Genomic DNA, 21,316 nt, shown 5'->3' with positions numbered 1-21,316 from the left:
CCGCCAACATTCATACCAGCTCCACCTGCTCCGTCTAGCATCCCGCCACCGAGACCGCCCATAGGATTCCCAGCTCCAAATCCGCCAGCGAGACCGCCGCCCATGCGATTGCCTGCACCGAAGCCGCCGCCGAGACCGTTCATAGGACTGCCAGCGCCGAAGCCGCCCATCGCGTTGCCACCGAAGGCACCAGTGGCTCCAGGAAACCCGCCCACAATGGCACCCGTCGCGCCAAGTCCGCCAAGTCCAGCACCGAGAGCGTTATTGGCGCCACCTGCGATGCCTGACAATGCGCCGGGCTGTTGAGCTGCAGGCGCAGTCGCGCCGGCAAAGCTAGTTGGTGCCGGTGTGGCTCTCGCCCTGCCGGGTACCGTGGCAGCTGGGGTTGCTGCGGGGCGTCCGCGCGTAGTAGTCGGGGCAGGAGTGGCAGGTGCAGCACCCGGTGCATTGGGGGATCCGGGAGCACCCGGCGCACCTGGGGCCCCTGGGGCGCCCGGTGCTCCAGGTGCAACCACCGCAGTGTTGGAGCTAGCCACCACCGTGGACGGAACACTGACCGGGACAGGGATGTACTGCGGCACTTCCACGGGGACAGGAATGGCGATCTTCTTGACTTTCTTCACGTGGTGGTGGTGATGGTCGTGGTGGTTCCAGTCTTCGTCATCTTCGGTTGCTGGCGCACCGGCAGTCTGTTGTAGACCACGAAGTGCAGGCGTTCTCGGTGCAGGTTGCGCTCCATCCGTGACGGTCAGAATGCTCAGCGCAAGGAAGGTGGCAATGGTGGCGGCACTCTTCATTGTAATCGGGAGTAAGGATGTCGGTGGGGAGAAGGGCTGCTTTGTTGCTCGCAAATTGGGGAATGTGCCGTAGGTTGTGGGCACACAGCACTCGCTATTTACCATCTACTTACTGCACGATGAGGCGCGTTACGACACCGACAAATTGCGACCCAAGTCGAACGACTGAGGTATGAAAGGGGGTGCGTGACCGAGTATATCGCTCTGTTGATGGAGAAGTGTCGTGGCGCGTGACCACACCGCATTCTCGAGTGATGCTTAGGCGTTGGCCCATTTAAGATTGGAGTGATGTTTGCTACTACTTCGCTACAAATGAAAAAAAATGAAATGACATGGCACTCTTCGATTAGTTTTCCTTAATTAAAAGCTCCTACTACATACATGCATGTACACGCCGCTAAAGGACTTCAAGGCATGAACATTTACCCGTATCAATGATGTAGGCGAAAAAACTATGATCTCATTAGATATCTTAGAACGTCTGCTGTCATAAGCTAGAGTTCTTGCAGAGCACGACGATCTGTCGCCGTATTTACGCAGCCTCACTCGCTGTTGGTGGCTGTGGCGTGAACAGGAAGGCGTGCACGATTTGAGGGACCAAAATCTGTGCAGAGCAGCAGCCTTGAGTGTTTGCGCTTGCGTGCCCCACTGTGCGCGCGAGTAGATCTTCCATGAACTTGGTGAGTTTGCGCACCACGCGGTCTTGGCCAAACAAAGTGAAGAATACTCCGCCCGGGTCCACTCCTTCGACCACCACGCCCAGTACCCTCAAGCAGAATTTGCAGTACCCCTTGTAGTGAGCCTCAAACATGCTGTTGTACACCTTGTCGCGCAGGTCGACGAATTCGCCGAGATCACTTTCGATACGCACCGTTGGCCTGCGCGAGCACGCTCCGTCTTGAGTTGTTGGCGCGTCGGTACTGGCACTCGAGGTGGTCGAGGTTGTGTTGGTAGTTAGCCGAGAGTGTGGCGAATCCGCGAAAACCTCGATCGTGTAGCTGCTGCCTTTTCCGAAACACGAAATGCGAATGGCGTCGATACTCTTGAGTTCAAGCAGTGCATTTCGCCGGGCAGTCACGAATGCGGGCTCTATCTCCGTCGGCACGAACTTGACACCGCGTTTTTGCGTCAGCTTTGGCAGCATCGTTGAGGATTGCGAGCCGAGGGAATTGGTCGATCGGGGTACTTGCAGATTTACTTGTGCGATGCGCTGCGCATTCGCAAGTGAACGTCTTTAACAGACTTCAACAGGCATGATATGCAATTTATGCTCGACTGCTAGCTATGTATTAATCACGCGCGTTCGATGAAAACTACATTTCGTACTGGCTTAAGCCTTTGATACGCATAAAGCAGCTAAACTCATCCAACCGAGCTGATTACCGCAATATCCGTAATCCCGTCGATAGGATGAGCGATTTGCATACAGTTGCCCCTCGAGGCAAACACTGCTTGCCGAGCACACACTGGGGTCATTTTGCGCCAAATACTGTATGTCCGTGCACTTCCTGTAGTATTTCATTCGATGTGTCCTTCTCGAGATTTGGAGTGATAGGAATTTCGTGTCCCGCGGTAATCAACCCGGTTGGATGAGGCTAGCTGCTTTTATGCGTACTCTTGCACACTGTGGTTGTTGCACTCTAACGGGCCATCACTGACCGCGAAAAACAGCCATCACTTGAATGTCAAGCCTGTTGGACGTTCACGCACAAGTAAATCTGCAAGTACCCCGATCGACCAATTCCCTCGGCTCGCAATCCTCAACGATGCTGCCAAAGCTGACGCAAAAACGCGGTGTCAAGTTCGTGCCGACGGAGATAGAGCCCGCATTCGTGACTGCCCGGCGAAATGCACTGCTTGAACTCAAGAGTATCGACGCCATTCGCATTTCGTGTTTCGGAAAAGGCAGCAGCTACACGATCGAGGTTTTCGCGGATTCGCCACACTCTCGGCTAACTACCAACACAACCTCGACCACCTCGAGTGCCAGTACCGACGCGCCAACAACTCAAGACGGAGCGTGCTCGCGCAGGCCAACGGTGCGTATCGAAAGTGATCTCGGCGAATTCGTCGACCTGCGCGACAAGGTGTACAACAGCATGTTTGAGGCTCACTACAAGGGGTACTGCAAATTCTGCTTGAGGGTACTGGGCGTGGTGGTCGAAGGAGTGGACCCGGGCGGAGTATTCTTCACTTTGTTTGGCCAAGACCGCGTGGTGCGCAAACTCACCAAGTTCATGGAAGATCTACTCGCGCGCACAGTGGGGCACGCAAGCGCAAACACTCAAGGCTGCTGCTCTGCACAGATTTTGGTCCCTCAAATCGTGCACGCCTTCCTGTTCACGCCACAGCCACCAACAGCGAGTGAGGCTGCGTAAATACGGCGACAGATCGTCGTGCTCTGCAAGAACTCTAGCTTATGACAGCAGACGTTCTAAGATATCTAATGAGATCATAGTTTTTTCGCCTACATCATTGATACGGGTAAATGTTCATGCCTTGAAGTCCTTTAGCGGCGTGTACATGCATGTATGTAGTAGGAGCTTTTAATTAAGGAAAACTAATTGAAGAGTGCCATGTCATTTCATTTTTTTTCATTTGTAGCGAAGTAGTAGCAAACATCACTCCAATCTTAAATGGGCCAACGCCTAAGCATCACTCGAGAATGCGGTGTGGTCACGCGCCACGACACTTCTCCATCAACAGAGCGATATACTCGGTCACGCACCCCCTTTCATACCTCAGTCGTTCGACTTGGGTCGCAATTTGTCGGTGTCGTAACGCGCCTCATCGTGCAGTAAGTAGATGGTAAATAGCGAGTGCTGTGTGCCCACAACCTACGGCACATTCCCCAATTTGCGAGCAACAAAGCAGCCCTTCTCCCCACCGACATCCTTACTCCCGATTACAATGAAGAGTGCCGCCACCATTGCCACCTTCCTTGCGCTGAGCATTCTGACCGTCACGGATGGAGCGCAACCTGCACCGAGAACGCCTGCACTTCGTGGTCTACAACAGACTGCCGGTGCGCCAGCAACCGAAGATGACGAAGACTGGAACCACCACGACCATCACCACCACCACGTGAAGAAAGTCAAGAAGATCGCCATTCCTGTCCCCGTGGAAGTGCCGCAGTACATCCCTGTCCCGGTCAGTGTTCCGTCCACGGTGGTGGCTAGCTCCAACACTGCGGTGGTTGCACCTGGAGCACCGGGCGCCCCAGGGGCCCCAGGTGCGCCGGGTGCTCCCGGATCCCCCAATGCACCGGGTGCTGCACCTGCCACTCCTGCCCCGACTACTACGCGCGGACGCCCCGCAGCAACCCCAGCTGCCACGGTACCCGGCAGGGCGAGAGCCACACCGGCACCAACTAGCTTTGCCGGCGCGACTGCGCCTGCAGCTCAACAGCCCGGCGCATTGTCAGGCATCGCAGGTGGCGCCAATAACGCTCTCGGTGCTGGACTTGGCGGACTTGGCGCGACGGGTGCCATTGTGGGCGGGTTTCCTGGAGCCACTGGTGCCTTCGGTGGCAACGCGATGGGCGGCTTCGGCGCTGGCAGTCCTATGAACGGTCTCGGCGGCGGCTTCGGTGCAGGCAATCGCATGGGCGGCGGTCTCGCTGGCGGATTTGGAGCTGGGAATCCTATGGGCGGTCTCGGTGGCGGGATGCTAGACGGAGCAGGTGGAGCTGGTATGAATGTTGGCGGATTCGATGGAAATGCTATGGGCGGGCAGCAGGTGGGCCTCGGCGGAGCGCAAGGCGGAAACGCGTTTGGCGGGATCGGCGGCCAAGGTGCGATGGGGAACTTCGGCCCTAGCGCGTTCGCCGGTGCAGCCGGGGGTCAAGCTGGCGCAGGATTTGGAGGAGGTGCGCCGATGGGTGCTGGCAATGGCTTTGGCGGAGGCTTCAACCGCAAGCGTCGCCGCTAACTTGTGCGCACGTTGAATTTCGAGTTCTTGTTCAAACACTGAACTCTCCAGGATACTTTGTGCAATGAACTGGGAGCCTCATGCATCTTGAATACCCCCACAGACTGCAAACAATTCGATAAAAGTTGTAGCCATATAATGCAATGTGGAAAGGTAAAAGGAATTGGAACTTACGAGTTTTCCCTTCGCTTGCAATCACGAGTACGTTGGTACCTGTACATCGTTCAGTGTACAATAATTTCCATCTCGAAACATTCCCTCCCAAGTTTTCAAAGACTTTCGTCTTGCTCGAACACGAACCAAATTCCAGCGAAAACCGATGAAAGAATAATGAATTTACGGCTGCGCTCAGCATGCACCTCATTCCTCGCTCCTTCACATGTCTTCATAACAAGTCGCTCCTACGGCATGCCGTTTCTCTCGATTTTGAGTCATAACTTAAGTACCATTAGGCCGGCAGGCGGACGAACAGGTAGGTGGGTTAGTGTGCACCCTTCTTCATGTTTTGCTTTCCTTGTCAACACCAGCCCGTCCTCACTTCGTCGCAACACTCTTCACACTCGTCTGCGCCGTCTCCACAGAGGGCTTAATAAACACCAGCGGCTTGGACGAGTGGAAGCGGCAGTGGTTGTCCGTCTTGGCGAAGCGTCCACAGCCCAGCGCAGCACAGAAAACCTCTTCCGGCTCCGGTCGCGCGTTGACGTCTGACACCTCTTTAACCGGCGGCGGCTTCTGCGCCGCTAAGTACGCCATCGGGTCCTTCTCCATCTCGGCGCGCTTGTGGTTGTCTTGCCAGAGGTGCTTGCTCTTCTCCAGCGGCAGGTTGCCCAGACTCCACTCGAACGCGAGCATCTGCTCCTTCTCCACGTGCTGCTTCACGAAGCGACTGGACTTGCGAAGAGGCCGCGGCCGCTTCCCAAGGGGGCGCTTCCCAGGCGCCACGAGCGTGCGCACGGGCGGCGCGTCCGACATGTCCGAGTCCGCCGACGTCGGGGTCTTGACGCGCCGCTCGACGCCGTGAGCGCCGCGCGTGTGCTCGCCCGCCTCCAGGATGAACCAGACGTCCTGCTTCTCGCCGTAGAGCTTGAGCGTGCTGACGCGGCAGCCGTGACACGCGCGCACCGAGTAGTTGCCCTGCCACGACAGCTCCAGCTCCAGCACGTGCTCCACGCACAGGTGGCCGCGCACCTGCAGCCGCGGGCAGCTCGGCGCGACGCACACGTCCCGCACCAGCAGCGCGCCGTCCTCCGCGCAGCGCAGCGGCAGCCACCGCCGCTCCTCGCGGTCCATGCAGCCGCCGCACAGCACCAGCGCCGGCTCCCCAAGCGCGCGCTCCATGGTCTCCAGGATAGATCGGTAGGCAAAACCCGACGCGGCGTGGCCCCAGCTAATTGGACGAATCGTTATTGTCCACCCGCCCCGTGGGCGACAGGGGGAGGCGACGCGCGCAGAAAACGGCCACCTCAATCCTGCCGAACGGCATGTTTACCCCCACCCTACAGCCTATTAGCTGTACACATCGTGGCGCGCCTGCTCCATTGTCCGAGCGAGCGCGCCAACAAGGAAAGGAAAGAGAAGGCGGCCCGCCCCCCGCAGGATTACAACAGAGGAGGGGCGTCTGCAGTAGGAACGACCAACACTCCGAAGAGCGCGCAGTATTAAAAGACCGAGAGAGGAGAACACAGCGATGGCCGAGGACTCGTCGAGAGCCTCGTCGCCCGAGCCCGGCGAGGCGGCGCCGCCCAGAGGACGCATCATCCAGCTCAAGTCGTCGTCCAGCGCCAGCCGCGGCTCCATGGAGCGCCAGTCGCTCGAGTCCGCGCGCGCGGGCGCGTCCCCCGCCTACAGCCAGCACAGCCAGCAGTGGCGCGGCGGCTCCCCGCCCCGCAGCCGCTTCCCGCGGCCGGCCTACAGCAGCTCAGGCGGCGGCGGCCGCGGCTACTTCAAGCGCCAGCAGCAGCAGCAGCAGCAGATGAGCTACGACGTCGCGGACAGAGGCGGCGCGCCCCCGTACCCGAGAGAGCGCGTGTTCTCGCGCGCCAGAGGCCGCTCCGTGTCCCGCTCGCCCTCGAGGGCCTCGCAGCGCACGCGCTCCAGATCGAGATCGCACTCGCCACGGTCGCCCAAGTCCCCGCAGCGCTCGCGCTCGAGGTCGCGCTCCAGGTCCTTCTCGCCCAGAGGCCACCGCACGTTCGCCAACTGGGAGCGGAGCGCGCGCAACCCGCCGACAGGACAGCAGCAGTACGTCTCAGGGCGAGGAGGACGCGGCGGCGGCGGCAGCTTCGACAGCAGACAGCGCGGACGGGAGCGCGACTCGTGGTCCAGCAGAGGGGGACGGGGAGGAGGACGCTACACCAACTACCAGCGCGGCAACCGGTTCTACCCTAAGGAGGTGCGCTACAAAACGGCGGCGCCGGTGCCGCGTGGACGCTCGATCAGTCGAGACCGAGGCAGCAGCGAAGCCACCACGCAGGCGCCCGCTGGATTCCGCGACCGACAGATCCGAGAGAGGGACCCGCGCGATCGTGAGCGGGAGTATGAGCAGGCGTATCGTGGACGCCCGCGGGAGCGGGACATGGGCAACAGGTCGACGTCGCTTGTGCGCACGTCGAGCTTCTCGTCGGAATACTACAGGGACAGCGAGCCGTCTGCGAGCGCCGAAGAAGGCGAAGAGAAGCCCGAGGAGAGTCACGTTACGACCAGCGAGAGGTCCCTTGGCTCACGTTCTCCAAGTGATACAGGAAGCACGGATCGGGATATGACCAGCACGGCAGAGAGTGGCATGAAGCGAATGTCGAGCATGCCTGCACGACCGCCTCGTCCAACTGCGGACAGCTATTCCTCGTATCGAAGGGAGGCCAGCTCGCCGATTGCAACCGATGGATACAGGTCTCCTGTTGACAGGAGGGAGCGATACTCTTGTGAAACCGCATCCAGGAGCTACATGACGGAGAGGTACGATGCCGAGCGTTCAAGGTCACGTATTGATTCGAGGGAAGTGGACAGACGCGATGCGAGGAGTAGGGCGTATGGATCGCCTTCAGTGGATGAAGATGATGCGGTGAAACGGAAGTCTCGTGCAGAATCGATGGATAGGACTATGGCGGATGCTGGAGACCGGCGCGGGCGTTCAAGTCCGGGAGCAGATAGTAGCTCTTCCATGCGATCTTGGGGAGGCAAAGCGATGCCTAATCAGACGAAGGAAGCCACGAAAACCGATGAGCGTGTCGATAAGAGTACGTCTAAGGCGAGTGAAGCTGTAAGTATAGCCAAGGACGCCTCAGACACTATTACGAAGGCTACGACAGCTCCATTGGACTCTTCTGAAGCACCGGGCGCAGCAGCAGTGGAAACAGAAACCGATGAAAAACGCTCTGCTGTTGTGGATACTGAAGCACAATCACCGCCCAAGGAAAATCAAGCCCCCGTTAACCAGGGCGCGTCAGATTACCCTGAATCGAAGATAAGCGTTGGAAACAGGACGACAGTGCCAGCAGAGCTTGATTCCACTAGGCCCGAACTCGATGAAAGTAAGAGCGCAGGAATTACAAGAAGTCATGATCGAGAAATGATCGACGATGACAAGGCCGACAAAAAAACCGTTTCCACGCACGATGTTGACGTGGACATGGACGCAGCTCCCAGTGTGAATCAACAAGCTTCAAGCCAACGGGAAGTCTCAGGATCTGATATCGAGATGAAACGCGTTGGTAATGATGAGGAGCAGAAGGGTGCTAAGAAGGAACTTCCGAGCGAGGCGCCAGTCTCCGAAGCACCCACAAGTGAAACACCAGTTTCCGAAGCACCTGCAATCGAAGTGCCAGTTTCCACTGAGTCTAAAAAACATCAGGATAGGCAGCACGCTGAAGAACCCGTCGCTACTCAGCCGACGGTTAAGCCCCGCGTCATACCCGAAGCAAAAGAAATCGAAGAAGGTGAAATGGTGGGTGAAGCAGTGATACCATCAAGCAAAAAGGACTTGGCGGAGGGCCATACTCCACCTACCGGTTATGACATTTCCAAAGCAAAGCAAAACAGAAGTTCCCTCGAGCGCGCCCTGGAGGGAAATCGTGTTGGTGCCACTGCAAAGACAGATACTCAGCCTGATCCTGGAGTGGGGCGTCAAAAGCGGGCGAGGCTTGAACGTAGCAGGACTGACCCGTCATCCGCGGTTTATGCGGATAGCAATAAGCCTCGGTCAACTTCGTTTTCGTCGTTCGCCCTGTCAGATAGCCGACGGCGAGATGAAAATGTTGGTGAGGAGGAGAAGTCATCTTTACATGGGGGCTTGGAGGCATCAGCCCATGGAGGGAATCAGGACGTGTTTCTGAAGCAGAGAGGTGATTCGTCATTTCTCACACAGAAGAACTCGCCTCCGCGCAGTGGACGCCCTGCACTCGATCGTCGTGCTTCGTTTTCAGCACTTCCAGAACGCAGTCACTATTCGTCAGGGCATACTCCTTCGGATGCTCGCCTGACCGCAAGCTCGATGGGATATGCTGGTGGAAGTAAAACGTCTCGTGCAGCTTCGTCTTTTTCGAGCAAGTCCTCTCCTCCAAAACCCTTTTTTGCTACATCGGAAAGCAATGCTGAAGGTCGAAGAAGAGGACCCCACGATGACTTGAAGAAAGAAGATGCGGTGAGAAGAGAGTTGATGCGAGCAGGATCAATGGATAGCATTATGGACAGAGGTGTTCAGCGGTCATTCCCAGTAGCGGAACGGGTCAAAGAATCGTCTACAAGTGCGACTAATTCGCCAAGTCGAAGAAGTGCTAGCGACTTACGCGGCTCGCAATTGCGTGAAGAGTTGCCTGCATTACCGGATATTCCCCTTCCTAGTGGCGCGGTTCGTGGAACCCCATCACCTACTGTACTGGGGGAAGGGACGCCAACGAAGCGCCAGAGGCCTCGGCTGGGCTGGGGCCAAGGCTTAGTCGCGCAATCACCACCTCAACCTACTAAACGGCCACGAATTGGGTGGGGCCAGGGCCTAATGCAGCAAAAAGACGACAGTTTGCATCTAAGAGATGAGACGTCTGGCAGTGCTTCGCAAGAAAATGATTCATCTGGCGCCCACTCCAGCCCAGTGAAGACTGAAGAAGCCGCCGTAAAGGGTGATGCACCGGAGGACGAGCAACATTCAAGAGCTACTGCTGAAGTGTCGAAGGGTGGCCATGATGTTGCTGAAGACGCCAGTGGAAAACAAATTCAGGTTGCTGAGGAGAAGGCTGTCGTGATGTCTACGCCGGAAAAAGTGAAGTCGCCAACGCCAATGCTCGCAAAGGAGTCTTCTACACCTGTGAAACATGAAACAGGAAAGAATGACCAGATGAGCGTGGATGGCGGTAGTGACACCGAACTCGATGCCGAAGCGCCACCAGAACCGTCGAAGGAGGAAATTCTCTCGACAATTGATGTTTTGGACTCGGATATCACGGGTGTGAAGAAGCAGATTAAAGCACTGCAAAGAGCGATTGCAAATGCGGAGGCCAAGCATGAATCGCCTTCAAAACCGGTCGATATGGAGGTTGTTTCTGTAGGTGAACCTGGCTCTGCGGTTGCCACGGCAAAGTTGGGTAATGCAGCTGCTGAGCCCGGCTTGGAAGTCACCCCCGCTTCTCCTACAAATGCTTCTACTACCTCCGATGACCAAGCTCGTTTTAGTGCTCCGGTGAAAGTGGCGGTGGATTCCAAGTTTGTCGAGTTGTTAGCGGGTGTGTTTTCAGATAACATGCGAAAGACGGCCGCTGCTAATGAGCAAATTCCAAAGCGAATGGAGCAGGGTCAATTAGCAACAAGAATCTACCACCAACCCAGCGACTACGCCTTTTACCAGGCAAATATTGATCGCGGGTCGGCAATTTCGGACCAGGTTCGCTTGAAAGTACGGAGGAGGAATCGCGCTCGTCACGAGTACATGAAGAAACTTGCCCGGGATTACGTTGAGCTGAAGAAGTCGTGGAAATTGGGAGTGAAAAAAATGGAGAAAGATCGGAAACGCCAGGACAAATTACGTCTAAAGCAGCTTCAGAAACAGAAACTGAAAAGCATGGGCGAGAGTGGGCCGATCCGAACGACGAATACCAATCACCAGAGCCCTCACGTGCAGCAGTTAGTTGCTGCTGAGAAAGCGGCTGAAGCTGCTGGAAATGAGGGTGCTGTGCGGACATCCTCGCGTTTGACGAATAATTCCAGCGGTGATTTGGACAACAACGATTTGGAGAAGATTGAGCAGGCAAAGGCTCAAGCACTCATCGACCAAGAGGTTCGGAAAAAGCGACTTAAGAACGCGTTATCAACAGTTATTCCTGACATGTTGATCACTCCGGCGGAGCGACAGCAGCGTTACTTTACGCGTTTCGTAAATGGTCAAAGTTGTATGGCTGATGGTCTTGTGACGGACTGGAAATTGAAGGAGAAGGCCGAGATGAAGGTGAACCCTTGGAACGACTTGGAGAAGTGCATTTACATGGACAAGTTTTTGCAGTTCCCGAAAAATTTCCCGCGGATTTCATCTTTCTTGAGGAATAAGACTACCGGAGATGTTATAGCTTTTTATTATCGGACCAAGAAAGTGGCGGACTACAAGGCATTGCTTCGAGAACAACAGTTGAGGCGTCGGGGAGCAGGATCTAAAAACACTTGGAGTTGTTGGAATTTGTCGGCATGTGCGGCGATTTGTCTTGGCGTTCAGTTCCCGGAACACGTCGCGAAGTTATTGCTGCATCCATCGAACTTCCGTTCGCACCAAGCCTCGGATAATATCCTTAATTCAGCCGGTGCTCAGCGGTTGTTACGTGGTTCTGCTTCCAAGGTGGCTGGAAATGCAAACACTGCGTCAAACACTGAAGGTAGTGCTACTGGTTCATCGGAAGTTTTATCTGCTTTAGACTTGGTGTCCGGCTCAGACCACACACCATGTGTTCGACCGCCGACGGCAGAAGAGGGTATACAGCTTGATGATATCGTGAACTCGGGAGATTCCGATACTTCGGACGAGGAAAAGTTCAACTTGTACACACAGCAGCTGGAACAGTTCATTGCGGGACAGCAACGTCCTTTCTTGGTGGATTACGCATCACTACTAAGTGACAATTCGTACAGCACGGGTTACGAAGTCTCCACCTTGTCAATAGAAGGACGACTGAAGAAGTATCCGACCCCTAGCAAGGAGCTTGAATCCGCCGCGAATGGTGGAGCAGTAGGCAGCAGTGCCAGCATTGTATCCCAAGAAGCCGCGTCGTCAAAGGGCAAGCAGCAGGTTCAGGCAGCAGGATCCAATGGAAACTCGAAAAATGGTGGACCTCACTTGACGAAGAAGGAACTAAAACAACAACGGAAAATGAAGAAGATGCAAGAGGGAGCTGCGATGCCGGTATCAGCAACTACTCCGACGGCTCCATCAAGTTCCTCGCAATCTGTTGGTAACACGGGGGCAGAAAAGGCTGGAAACCACAGCAGGAAGAAAGGTGCCGCTGGTTCCGCAACAGCTACAAACGCTACTTCAAACAATCGTTCTACACCTCGTATTTCCATTCCTGGGGAGGACAAGGTAACGCAAGGTGGAAAGAAAACGAGTCGGAACGGCGGTGCCACACCTGCCTCACGTCGAAACAGTCAGCAGCCAAACCCTACGAATGCATCCCCGAAGACCAATACGACCACAAGCTCGACAACTGCAATGGGAACTGCATCGATTTCGGCACCAGCATCAGGGTCGACGAAAAAGAGTGCAGGAGGAACCGTTACTCCCCACACCAAGACTTCGTCACCATCAGCGAACGCAGGTGGCAGCAGCAATGCGAACGCAGCAGCACCAGCAAAACGCGTGGTTCAAAAATGGACGGAAGGGGAAAAGGCAGACTTCCTGAAGTACTTCTCGGTACGTCCTGCTCGTTGTTTTGTAGTTTGTATTATATCTTTATCATGCTGATTCAATTATGCGTTGTGTGGTACAATTTAGCAATATGGAAAGGACTGGGCGACACTAACGGAAAACATTCCGACGAAGACGGCTGCCCAAATCAAGAACTATTACCAGAACTACAAGAATCGACTTAACCTGCAGGATATTCTGAAGCGCCGTATCGAAAACGCAGCGACAAGTGGAACCGCTAAGGGGGCAGCGTCAGCGGCTGCGAGTGGTAACATGACTGCGTCTCCCCGGTCTGCCGCCGCTGGGCTTATGAGTGGTACACTGCGTCAGATGGGCCGTTCGGTCGAACTTCCAGGTGGAATCTCCATGGGAATGCCGAGTGGATCATTGGCCGTGGGGGTCAGTGATGGCAACATGTCTTTTCAAGCGGCACTAAATGCAGCACAGCCAGGAATGCATAACGTGGGTGAACTCGCGATGAACCAGTTCGGAATGCAAGCTCATCAAGACCCGCAACATCAGCAGCAGCAACAGCAGTCTCGCGAAATGATGAACCCGGCGTCCAACTCGGAGCGTTATCTGAAGCTGCTGAATATGCAGCATCAATTGCAAATCATGCAATTCCAGCAGCAGCAAAAGTCGCAGGGGATGACTTCTGACAGCACTGCCGGAGGAAACAACACTGCTCAGTTCCACGAGAGTCAGATGAGTGCTGCGAATGCGCAGCGACTTTATCAATTCTCTCGTCAGCAGCAGCAGCAGCAGCAGCACCAAGTACCCCCACAGCATTTGTCACTGCAAGCTCTCCAACAACTAGGACTTTCTTCCCAGCCCCATGCCTCGTCGCACAGCCAAGTAATGCAGCTTTCGATGCAGCAGCACCACCAAGCGAGGGGATCGTACGCTGAAATGGGTCACCCGAGCAACATGTACCAACCCATGGCTCAGATGCAGACTCAAGAGCATCCTCAGCAAGCAATGGCTACTGCTGGACAAATCGGTTTATCGCCAACAAGCGTTCAGCAGTACGACAGGCCCGTGGATACGAGTACGAGTGTTGGGGCAGATGGAATGGGTCCAGCAAGAGGTAACGCTGGAGGTACCCCGAATCAAATAGGGCGCCATGATAGCTCGCAGCGGACGATGATGAATATGGCGATGATGAATAACGCGGCTTCTGGAAATGTGGGCACTATCTCGCAGTCAGCCAGCAGCCCCCATCAACCTTCAGTAGCCCCTCCTCGCTCGATGCCGATGGAATCAAGCAGACCAGCAGAGAGGGAGTCGCGGCAAAGTGGTTGGCAGCCTTCTCCTGCTGCGGGCGCTCCTACTCCTGGAGGTGCTAAGGCGCAGGGGTCAACAACCAATACGGTTTCGAGCGCACCACAGCAGCAGGACAGCGCCCCTAAGGGCCGTGAAGCGCTCGCACCGCCAGCACCTCCTCCTGTGCAGCCTGTCCGCAGCCGGATGTCCTTCTCGTCGATTCTGAACGAGTCGGAGTCGCCGAGGGATGACACTCCTAGAGGGAATGGGTCGATGGTAATTCGTCAGCAGGAGTCGCCTCGCGTTTCTGAACAGCAGCGTCAACAGCGAGAGCAGCAACAACAACAACAGCGGCAACAGCCGCAGCTTCGTATCGAGCACGCTCGTGCGATTCCGCCTTCTTCTGCTGCCGAGTTGGCTCGATCTCCTGTGTCTGCGCCAAGCCCGACTGCGCACTTGCTGCCGCGAAGGTCTTCCGCGCCTGCTCATAACCGGATGGGCTTGATGTCAAGCCTCCTGAATGTTCCGTCACCTGAGCGCAGGACCTCAACCCCCGGCCATCAGTCTCCTGTGATGCATCAGCAGCAGCAAATGCAGCGGCAAATGCAGGCTGCTCGCTACTACGATCCAAGTGCAAGCAGTGCTGATAGCACGGGTACGACTTCGCGAGGCTCGATTGCAACGATGGTGAGTGGCGTTCCTGTTTCGTCGACGATGTCATCCACGATGGTGCGCAGCAGTCCGAACGACAAGATGTCGGCTCCAACGAGTATGGCCAGCTACACCAACGCGTCCGCGCAGATGGCAGTGGCTCTGACACGCAGCGGCTCAGGTTCTTCCACGTCGTCGGCGGTTTCGGCAAATGCTGTGAAGGTGGACCCGCACGCTCAACAACTTCAGCAGCAGCAGCAGCAACAACAACAGCAACAGCAGCAACAACAGCAGCAGATGTGGAGCTACGCGCCCCAGATGCGCCTTGAAGAAGCCGAACTGCTCCTGCGGGCCCAGCGTGCAGAGGAAGAAGCTGCCAGAGCGGCAGCGGCGGCCGCTGCCGCTGCACGCGCTCTGCAGGAGGCGCAGAAGGCGCGTCAGCAAGCGCTGGACATGGCTGCCAATATGGCGCGGTACAACAGTGCAATGCAGCAGCAGCAAGCTCAACAACAGCAGGCCCAGCAACAACAGCAAGCCCAACAGTACCAACAACAGCAAGCCCAACAGTACCAACAACTCCAGCAGTATCAGCAGCTTCAAGCTCAGCAGCAGCACGAATACCATCATCAGCACCAAGCCCAACAGCTCCACCAGCAGCAAATGCAGCAACAAGCGCTCCACCACCACTTGCAATTAATGCAACAGCAGCAACAACAGCCTCCCCGTGGCCCTGAGCGGTAACAGCGCCGACCATGAAGCTGGTTTGGTAGAGGATCACGGGATCACGGAGGGCACGCGTCTCCGGGATACCCGTCACACAGCCCGCGCAACGTTATTATCTATGGGGTGAATGTGCTAGTATATGAGTTTGCATTTTGTATTTTGTTGTTGTTGTTGTTGTTGTTCTTGCTGTGCCTACTCAGCTGTCATTGCCCATGGATGGAGAAGCGGTGAGTCTCACGTATGGTTTGATCTCGTGGGTTCCTTGAGGGAAAAGCTTCTTGGCGGCGTCGGCAGTGACATCAGGTTGGACGAAAACGTCGTCGCTCACCTTCCAGTTCACGGGAGTCACCACTTGCTCGAAGGTGCTGAGCTGGAGAGCGTCCAGGGCACGCAGCACCTCATAAAAGTTGCGACCGACTCCCATGGGGTAATACGTCAGCATACGTACGGTCAAGTCGAGGTCCAGGACGATAGTGCAGCTGAAAGGCAGACGCCCTGCGTCGGCGGCGTGCTTTGGAGCTCCGGCTGCCACAAGTCCCAGTCGTCGAGACAACTCGCCATCCTCATCGGCCATCACCGGGAAGCCCAGCTTCACTTCCTGCGTCTCGTTGACGTCGGCTAGGAACGGGGTCTGCTCCCTCACCGAGGATACGTGAAGTGCCAGAACGCGAGCATTGCGTGCCTCGAACTGATCGTGCAGCTTTTGCAGCATGCCAAGTTCCGACAGCCATACTGGGTGCTTGGCTTGCGGGAAGGAGCAGACGATGCCCCAGCAACCCGATAGATAGTCTTGCGCGCGCACGACTCCGACCTGAGATTCACACACGAGGTCGGGCAGTTTGGAGCCCACTTGCACCTGCCGCGACGCTGCAGCCATTTCGCCACTTTCGGATCTCTAAGACTGCATCCGACCGTTCAAGATTAGCTGGTATTCGAGAGACGGCATGGTGAAGGAAGAAGCTACAGGAGGGCAGTCGGATGCGAGTGGAGACCAGTCGCCGACCAAGAAGAAGCGCTCACGAAGCAAAAGGAAGGAGCTGGGACTTCGCAGTCGACGGAGGGGCCCTGCTTCACCTGGCAACAACTCGAACGACGAGCAGTTTGGGGATACGCACAAGCCTAAATCTCGACAATCTCGACAGCAAAGTGAAGCTGAAAAGCGCAACCAGGTTGAGAAGCAGCGGAAAATCCGTCACGACGCGGGTGGTCGAGACGCCCCGACCAACAATCGATTTCTTCGTGCGATTTCGGGACAACGAGCAGCTACCGGGAAAGCAGACCCAATCGAAGCAAAAGAGCGTGATGACAAAGGTGATGATGATGACGACGATACTGCAGATACCACGACGAGTTTGCTGAAGAAAAGAGAGGCAGCACCAAGTGTGAAGTCCACCGAAGGGATTATTGTGACACCAGCAGCTCTGTACTCCGGTTGGTTCCAGTGTCAATCCCATTTTCCAGCAGCAAAGAGATGGACACAGCAACTGATCCAGCAAGAAGAAGCTGGACTTTTTGTTGAAGAGGAGAGGAAACAATTCCATCGCCTGGAGCATAGTACACTGGACCGCCTTGAGGAACGTCTTCATAGAGAGTTATTCACCCCGGCGCAACGAGAAAAAACGTCAAGTTCTACCCTAACCGAGCATAAGAGCCTTTCAGCAGCCCGCGTAATACTGAAACAAGAAGGTGGGCTAATGGAAGAGCTTCTCTTACTGGACACTCCGAGTCCTGACGCGCCTGTGGGAACTGCTTTACCTGTTGACGATAACACGGTCACCAACAACTTCCTACAAGCAAATGGCAGCTTACGGGATAGTATCATCTCGAACGAACGGGAGCAGACACCAAATCTAGCCGTGCTGGAGCTCTTTGTTGACCGTGTTGTACTTGACGACCACCCAACATTTGCACTCGCAGACCGATTGGCAGCTCAGCTGCGAGCTTTATACACAGCGTATGCTCGAATGCAGCAACTACAGCCATGGCAACTGTCACTACAGTGTCTCAACGAGTTCGTTTCCATGATTACCGATAAACTAGCGGAGCCAGAGGCACAAAAAAGCAAATGCGCTAGAACGGAGCTATCCTCGCGCCAAGTGCTACAAGAAGTAAATCAACTACTGACGGATTTGGAGGCTTTAAGTCTGCTACACCAGCAAATTCTTGGTAAGGGTAATGAGCTACGCGATGCAGGCAGCCGAGCTGGGCCTGGAGCTACTCTTCGAGTGAAGCAACGACAACGCGCACAACCAATAGATCTCTCTCATGTCGAGGCAGCTTTGGAGCTTCTTGAAGTGGAGACAGAAAACCAGCAAGACGAAAATCTGGAGAATGGTAACATTCAGACAGCTATGAGGAAAATCTCTGAGCGCTTGGCTACGATTACCTCCACGTCCACCCAAACGCTGCGAACTGTCCTGCAATTGGAAAGTATTGCAGGTGACAATCGTTTGAATGAGGTATCATTTTGGAGCCCAAGGTTTTACGTGGTGCTTCGAGTGAATGGGAAAATCGCATGCTCGACGAAGATCCGTCCGTGGATTCGTGGTGATGTCCGATTCTCTGAAAAGTTGTGCTTCACGTTGCCATTTTTCCCCTCTTCGGTTTGTGCTGAAATTTACGAGCGTCGGAGACTTCTTCGTGACGAGCTTGTCTCTACGAATGCAGTCCCTGTGGTTATACCGGGGCAAAACGTGACTAGGAACGCATCTTCGAGATCGCGATTATCGCTCAGGGATAGTTGGGGAGACGATGACTCGCATCACCTGGTACCGGCAGCTAGTCTCACACCAAGCGACGAATGGTACCAGTTCAGTAGCACGGCTGCCATCGCGCGGTCGCAATGGCATCGATCGTTTCACAATTCGCCGCTGTTTGCAAACTCGACTCGAAGGACCCACGGTCGGTTGCGTCTTCGGGTATCCTGGGTTCCGGAGACCACCACTTTTGGTTCTCAGCGTAGCATTGGAGATGCTGTGTATCTTCCTCCGAAGCGCCCTGACACCGCTGGAGGCTCTCAAACTCCTTCTTCTTGCGCAGTTCAGCTCATTGGCAAACCTCCCAAGCCGAATTCGACTCATCTATCCCAGTACCTCTGTGACTCTGGCTTCAGTAGTGAACGCGACTTTCTTCGACTTGTTGAGCCCCAACAACTCCCAGTTGACCCAAATGATCCTGACAACGTAGCCGTGAGACGCTTACAGGTCTACTACATGCAGCAACAAAAGGAGGCGAAAGCTGTGGGCTTGGGTCGACGCGAAGTCTTTCGTACAAGTGAGATACCTGGACCCTTGGCAGGTAGTGGCCGTGGACTCACGAAGCGGAACCGACTTTTGCGACTTCGAGACCGTGAGTACGTGTCTCGACACGGATCAAGTTTCTGCGATGCCATTTCCAGCCGCGACACTGGCAAAGTGGAACCACCACGGTGGATTCCTCAGCACGCAGTGTTTGATGAACCGTTGCCGCTCCTAGAGCACGAGCTGTTGGCGGATGAGCGCCTACTACGGCTTTTGCGTCCAGAGTTGCATGCTTTCGACCGCCGCTTGCTGTCCGAGGAGGCCGAACGCGCCGATGCGTCCATCGTTGAACGTCACCGAGTACGACAACTCCTGAAGCTTCAGGACTTCCGTGAACGCGTAAGGCAAACCCAAATTGTGAGCACCTATAATACCGACAACAGCAATCAGGAAGCAAAAGCCGGTCGGTCAAAGCCTTTAGCAGCTATTGTGCAGGAGAAGCCTTTGCCATTATTCCCTGGGACGTTCGAGTTCCCAGCGATTGGCGAACTATTCGCCCCAAGGCGGCGACTGCGACCTCGTGCCAAAGCACCAGCAGCTGTGCCCTCAGCACAAACTGCAGCACATTGGCCCACAGCTTGTACGCTATACGTACAGGTTCAAAAGGCGACGAATGTTCCGGTCAGAATTAAACCTCCTCGAAATGCAGCTGAAGCTGAGGAAATCGCAACGACAGGAAGGCGTCGGCGTGATACTTTGCATCGGACCGTGAAGAGCCCGCGAATGATGACCATGCCTCCAGACAACCAGAGCGAAGAGAGCGAAACACCACGCGGGGGCATCGAATACGAAAGTCACGTATTCGTACAGGTTAGTTTCCAGGGTAAAACTCGACAAACTTCGTGCGCCACGGTCATGGGAACAGTGGGCAAACGAAGTCATGGTGCCGGTGCGCACCCAATGTGGATGGAAACTGTAGCGCTGCCTGTTCGGCCTCCACAGGACGATTGGAGTCCGGAAGGCATCGAAAGTACACAAGACGTCATCCGGTTGAGCATTTTTGACCAAGTGACTCGCTCTGCCTCGACGTCAGCGACCGAGGAGGATCGAAAGGAAGGAGAAGAACGCCTTGGGGCTCAAACTAGAGCCCTACACCGAGAAAACTGTTTTCTCGGTAGCCTGGATGTACCTTTCTTGACGCTTTATCGTGCTGGTCGTCTGGAGGGCTCAATGCGTTGCGAGATGCCTGTAGAACATCTAGGTTACGCCAATCTCCAGGTCGGATCCACAAGCGGGGCCACGTCAAGCATTGTTAAGTCTTCGACAGGACCTCCTTCCGCTGCTTCTTCGGACGGCGAGGGTGGGTTGCCACGACAGCGTCGCAAACGAGGAATCTCACGCAGCGGTCCTACAAGCCAAAGGCGATCGTCGATGAGTCCACGAAGCCTTAAAGCTAGCGATATCGAGGATGATGAAGATGAAGACACCGGAGGACTTGGAGTGAAACAAGCTGCACGTGAAGCTACTTTCTTGAAGCTTACATTGCTCCTGGATCCAGTTCTCCCCGTGGCTAGCGAGGCACCAAGTCACGACGAAAAAGAAGCATTCACCTCTGGTGCTGCAAATGCACAAGACAAACAATTTCTTGCCCACGCGCAACGCTGGACTACCACAGTGCGAAACTCCGCACCAGCAAATGCGGTACGACGTCGGAAGTACAATACTTTTGTTCGCAACCTGAATCATGGAGCCACTTTCCTGCCTCGGTTCCTACGAGCACAACCACCACCTCCAGAACTTCAAGCAGCGTCTTTAGCGACCCTCATTCGCTACGTGAGCTTAATACCATTCCTAGACGACTGGTTAGCCTTTGATGGCGACAAGGATGTCTGGAGCACCACGCAAGAGTTCTTAAACATAGGCGCTGGAGATCACGAGGAGCACGCAGTGCTGTTGGCGAATTATTTCATGTGGTACGATCGTCGTCACCGGAAACAAGACGAAGGCCATAAGTCTTCCAGGACTTATCTTGTTCTCGGCCATTCAGTACCAGAAGGCAATATCGTTCTCGTGTTCCGGCGTGGAATTCTTTGGAATGCCAGCACTGGGGTGGGGTACGCTGTTTCCGACCCTCATTGTCCCCTTCGTGACGTCTCCCTTGTTGTCTCAAGTAAAAACGTGTTTGCAAACGTGCAGCCTTTGACGTTTGCATTGGGAGCTCCAGTAGGGGGCTCTCATGACCTCAACTGGGACATCGAGAGCAACACCAAATGCTGGAAACCTTTCTTCACGGCTAGGAACATTACGTTACCGCCCAGTGTGCAGCGCCGCGAGCTGACTTACAGCGAGACGCCACCTGAGTTTGTGGAACAAGTGGAACGTGAACTTAGAGAAGCGCTGAAACTCGCCGTACGCCGTTGGCGCAGCACTCATTTTGCCACCAACTTCAACGAAGCGGCAGGTTTGCAGCTACGGGACCACTTGAAGGTTCTTGAACGTGAAGCTAATGGCCAACACGGAAACCAGGAAGCTTTGGCTATGTCGTCTATTGCTGCAGACGACGGCAGGACGAGTCCGCGGTCAACTAGGAGCCTCAAGCAAAAACTGAAAATGAAACTCGCCCTGCCACTTCGGAGAGCGCATCCAGGCAGCAGCGTGTTGCGCGAGCTGCAGCGGTCACGGGAGGTTTGCGGCTTGCCACTTCACGTTTCCTTCACTGATATTCCGCGAGTACTTGATCTCGTCGCGAACACGGTACGTTTAGGATCTGCACCTGCTACTGTACTATATATTTTTGCTGTGAATGAAGAGCTAACACAGTTATGACCTCACTTGCG

The 21,316-nt window shown here is 55.3% G+C and overlaps 7 protein-coding genes across 7 annotated transcripts; 4 read left to right on the top strand and 3 right to left on the bottom strand.

Moving 5' to 3' along the window:
* Positions 1-1,329: 1,329 nt before the first annotated feature.
* Positions 1,330-1,941, bottom strand: PHYSODRAFT_294990 (hypothetical protein; the record flags this gene model as incomplete). The annotated part of the gene is made up of 1 exon (XM_009519073.1): positions 1,330-1,941. One exon carries the CDS (start codon positions 1,939-1,941, stop codon positions 1,330-1,332), a length of 612 nt encoding a protein of 203 aa, XP_009517368.1.
* Positions 1,942-2,563: 622 nt separating this feature from the next.
* PHYSODRAFT_470209 (hypothetical protein) lies at positions 2,564-3,175 on the top strand (the record flags this gene model as incomplete). Its single annotated transcript, XM_009519072.1, has 1 exon — positions 2,564-3,175. One exon carries the CDS (start codon positions 2,564-2,566, stop codon positions 3,173-3,175), a length of 612 nt encoding a protein of 203 aa, XP_009517367.1.
* A 532-nt stretch (positions 3,176-3,707) lies between these two features.
* Positions 3,708-4,727, top strand: PHYSODRAFT_323539 (hypothetical protein; the record flags this gene model as incomplete). The annotated part of the gene is made up of 1 exon (XM_009519071.1): positions 3,708-4,727. One exon carries the CDS (start codon positions 3,708-3,710, stop codon positions 4,725-4,727), a length of 1,020 nt encoding a protein of 339 aa, XP_009517366.1.
* Positions 4,728-5,261: 534 nt separating this feature from the next.
* Positions 5,262-6,017, bottom strand: PHYSODRAFT_358806 (hypothetical protein; the record flags this gene model as incomplete). Its single annotated transcript, XM_009519070.1, has 1 exon — positions 5,262-6,017. The coding sequence occupies one exon, from the start codon at positions 6,015-6,017 to the stop codon at positions 5,262-5,264; it is 756 nt and encodes a 251-aa protein (XP_009517365.1).
* Positions 6,018-6,414: 397 nt separating this feature from the next.
* PHYSODRAFT_553248 (hypothetical protein) lies at positions 6,415-15,258 on the top strand (the record flags this gene model as incomplete). Its single annotated transcript, XM_009519069.1, has 3 exons — positions 6,415-8,544; positions 8,626-12,609; positions 12,691-15,258. 3 exons carry the CDS (start codon positions 6,415-6,417, stop codon positions 15,256-15,258), a joined length of 8,682 nt encoding a protein of 2,893 aa, XP_009517364.1.
* Positions 15,259-15,436: 178 nt separating this feature from the next.
* On the bottom strand, positions 15,437-16,117 carry PHYSODRAFT_467644 (hypothetical protein; the record flags this gene model as incomplete). The annotated part of the gene is made up of 2 exons (XM_009519068.1): positions 15,437-15,595; positions 15,710-16,117. 2 exons carry the CDS (start codon positions 16,115-16,117, stop codon positions 15,437-15,439), a joined length of 567 nt encoding a protein of 188 aa, XP_009517363.1.
* A 67-nt stretch (positions 16,118-16,184) lies between these two features.
* Positions 16,185-21,305, top strand: PHYSODRAFT_294986 (hypothetical protein; the record flags this gene model as incomplete). The annotated part of the gene is made up of 1 exon (XM_009519067.1): positions 16,185-21,305. One exon carries the CDS (start codon positions 16,185-16,187, stop codon positions 21,303-21,305), a length of 5,121 nt encoding a protein of 1,706 aa, XP_009517362.1.
* Positions 21,306-21,316: the final 11 nt, after the last annotated feature.

This window comes from Phytophthora sojae (assembly GCF_000149755.1).
Source record: "Phytophthora sojae unplaced genomic scaffold PHYSOscaffold_1, whole genome shotgun sequence".
NCBI classification, from domain to species: Eukaryota; Oomycota; class Peronosporomycetes; order Peronosporales; family Peronosporaceae; genus Phytophthora; species Phytophthora sojae.
This window is presented reverse-complemented; position numbering and strand designations above follow the sequence as displayed.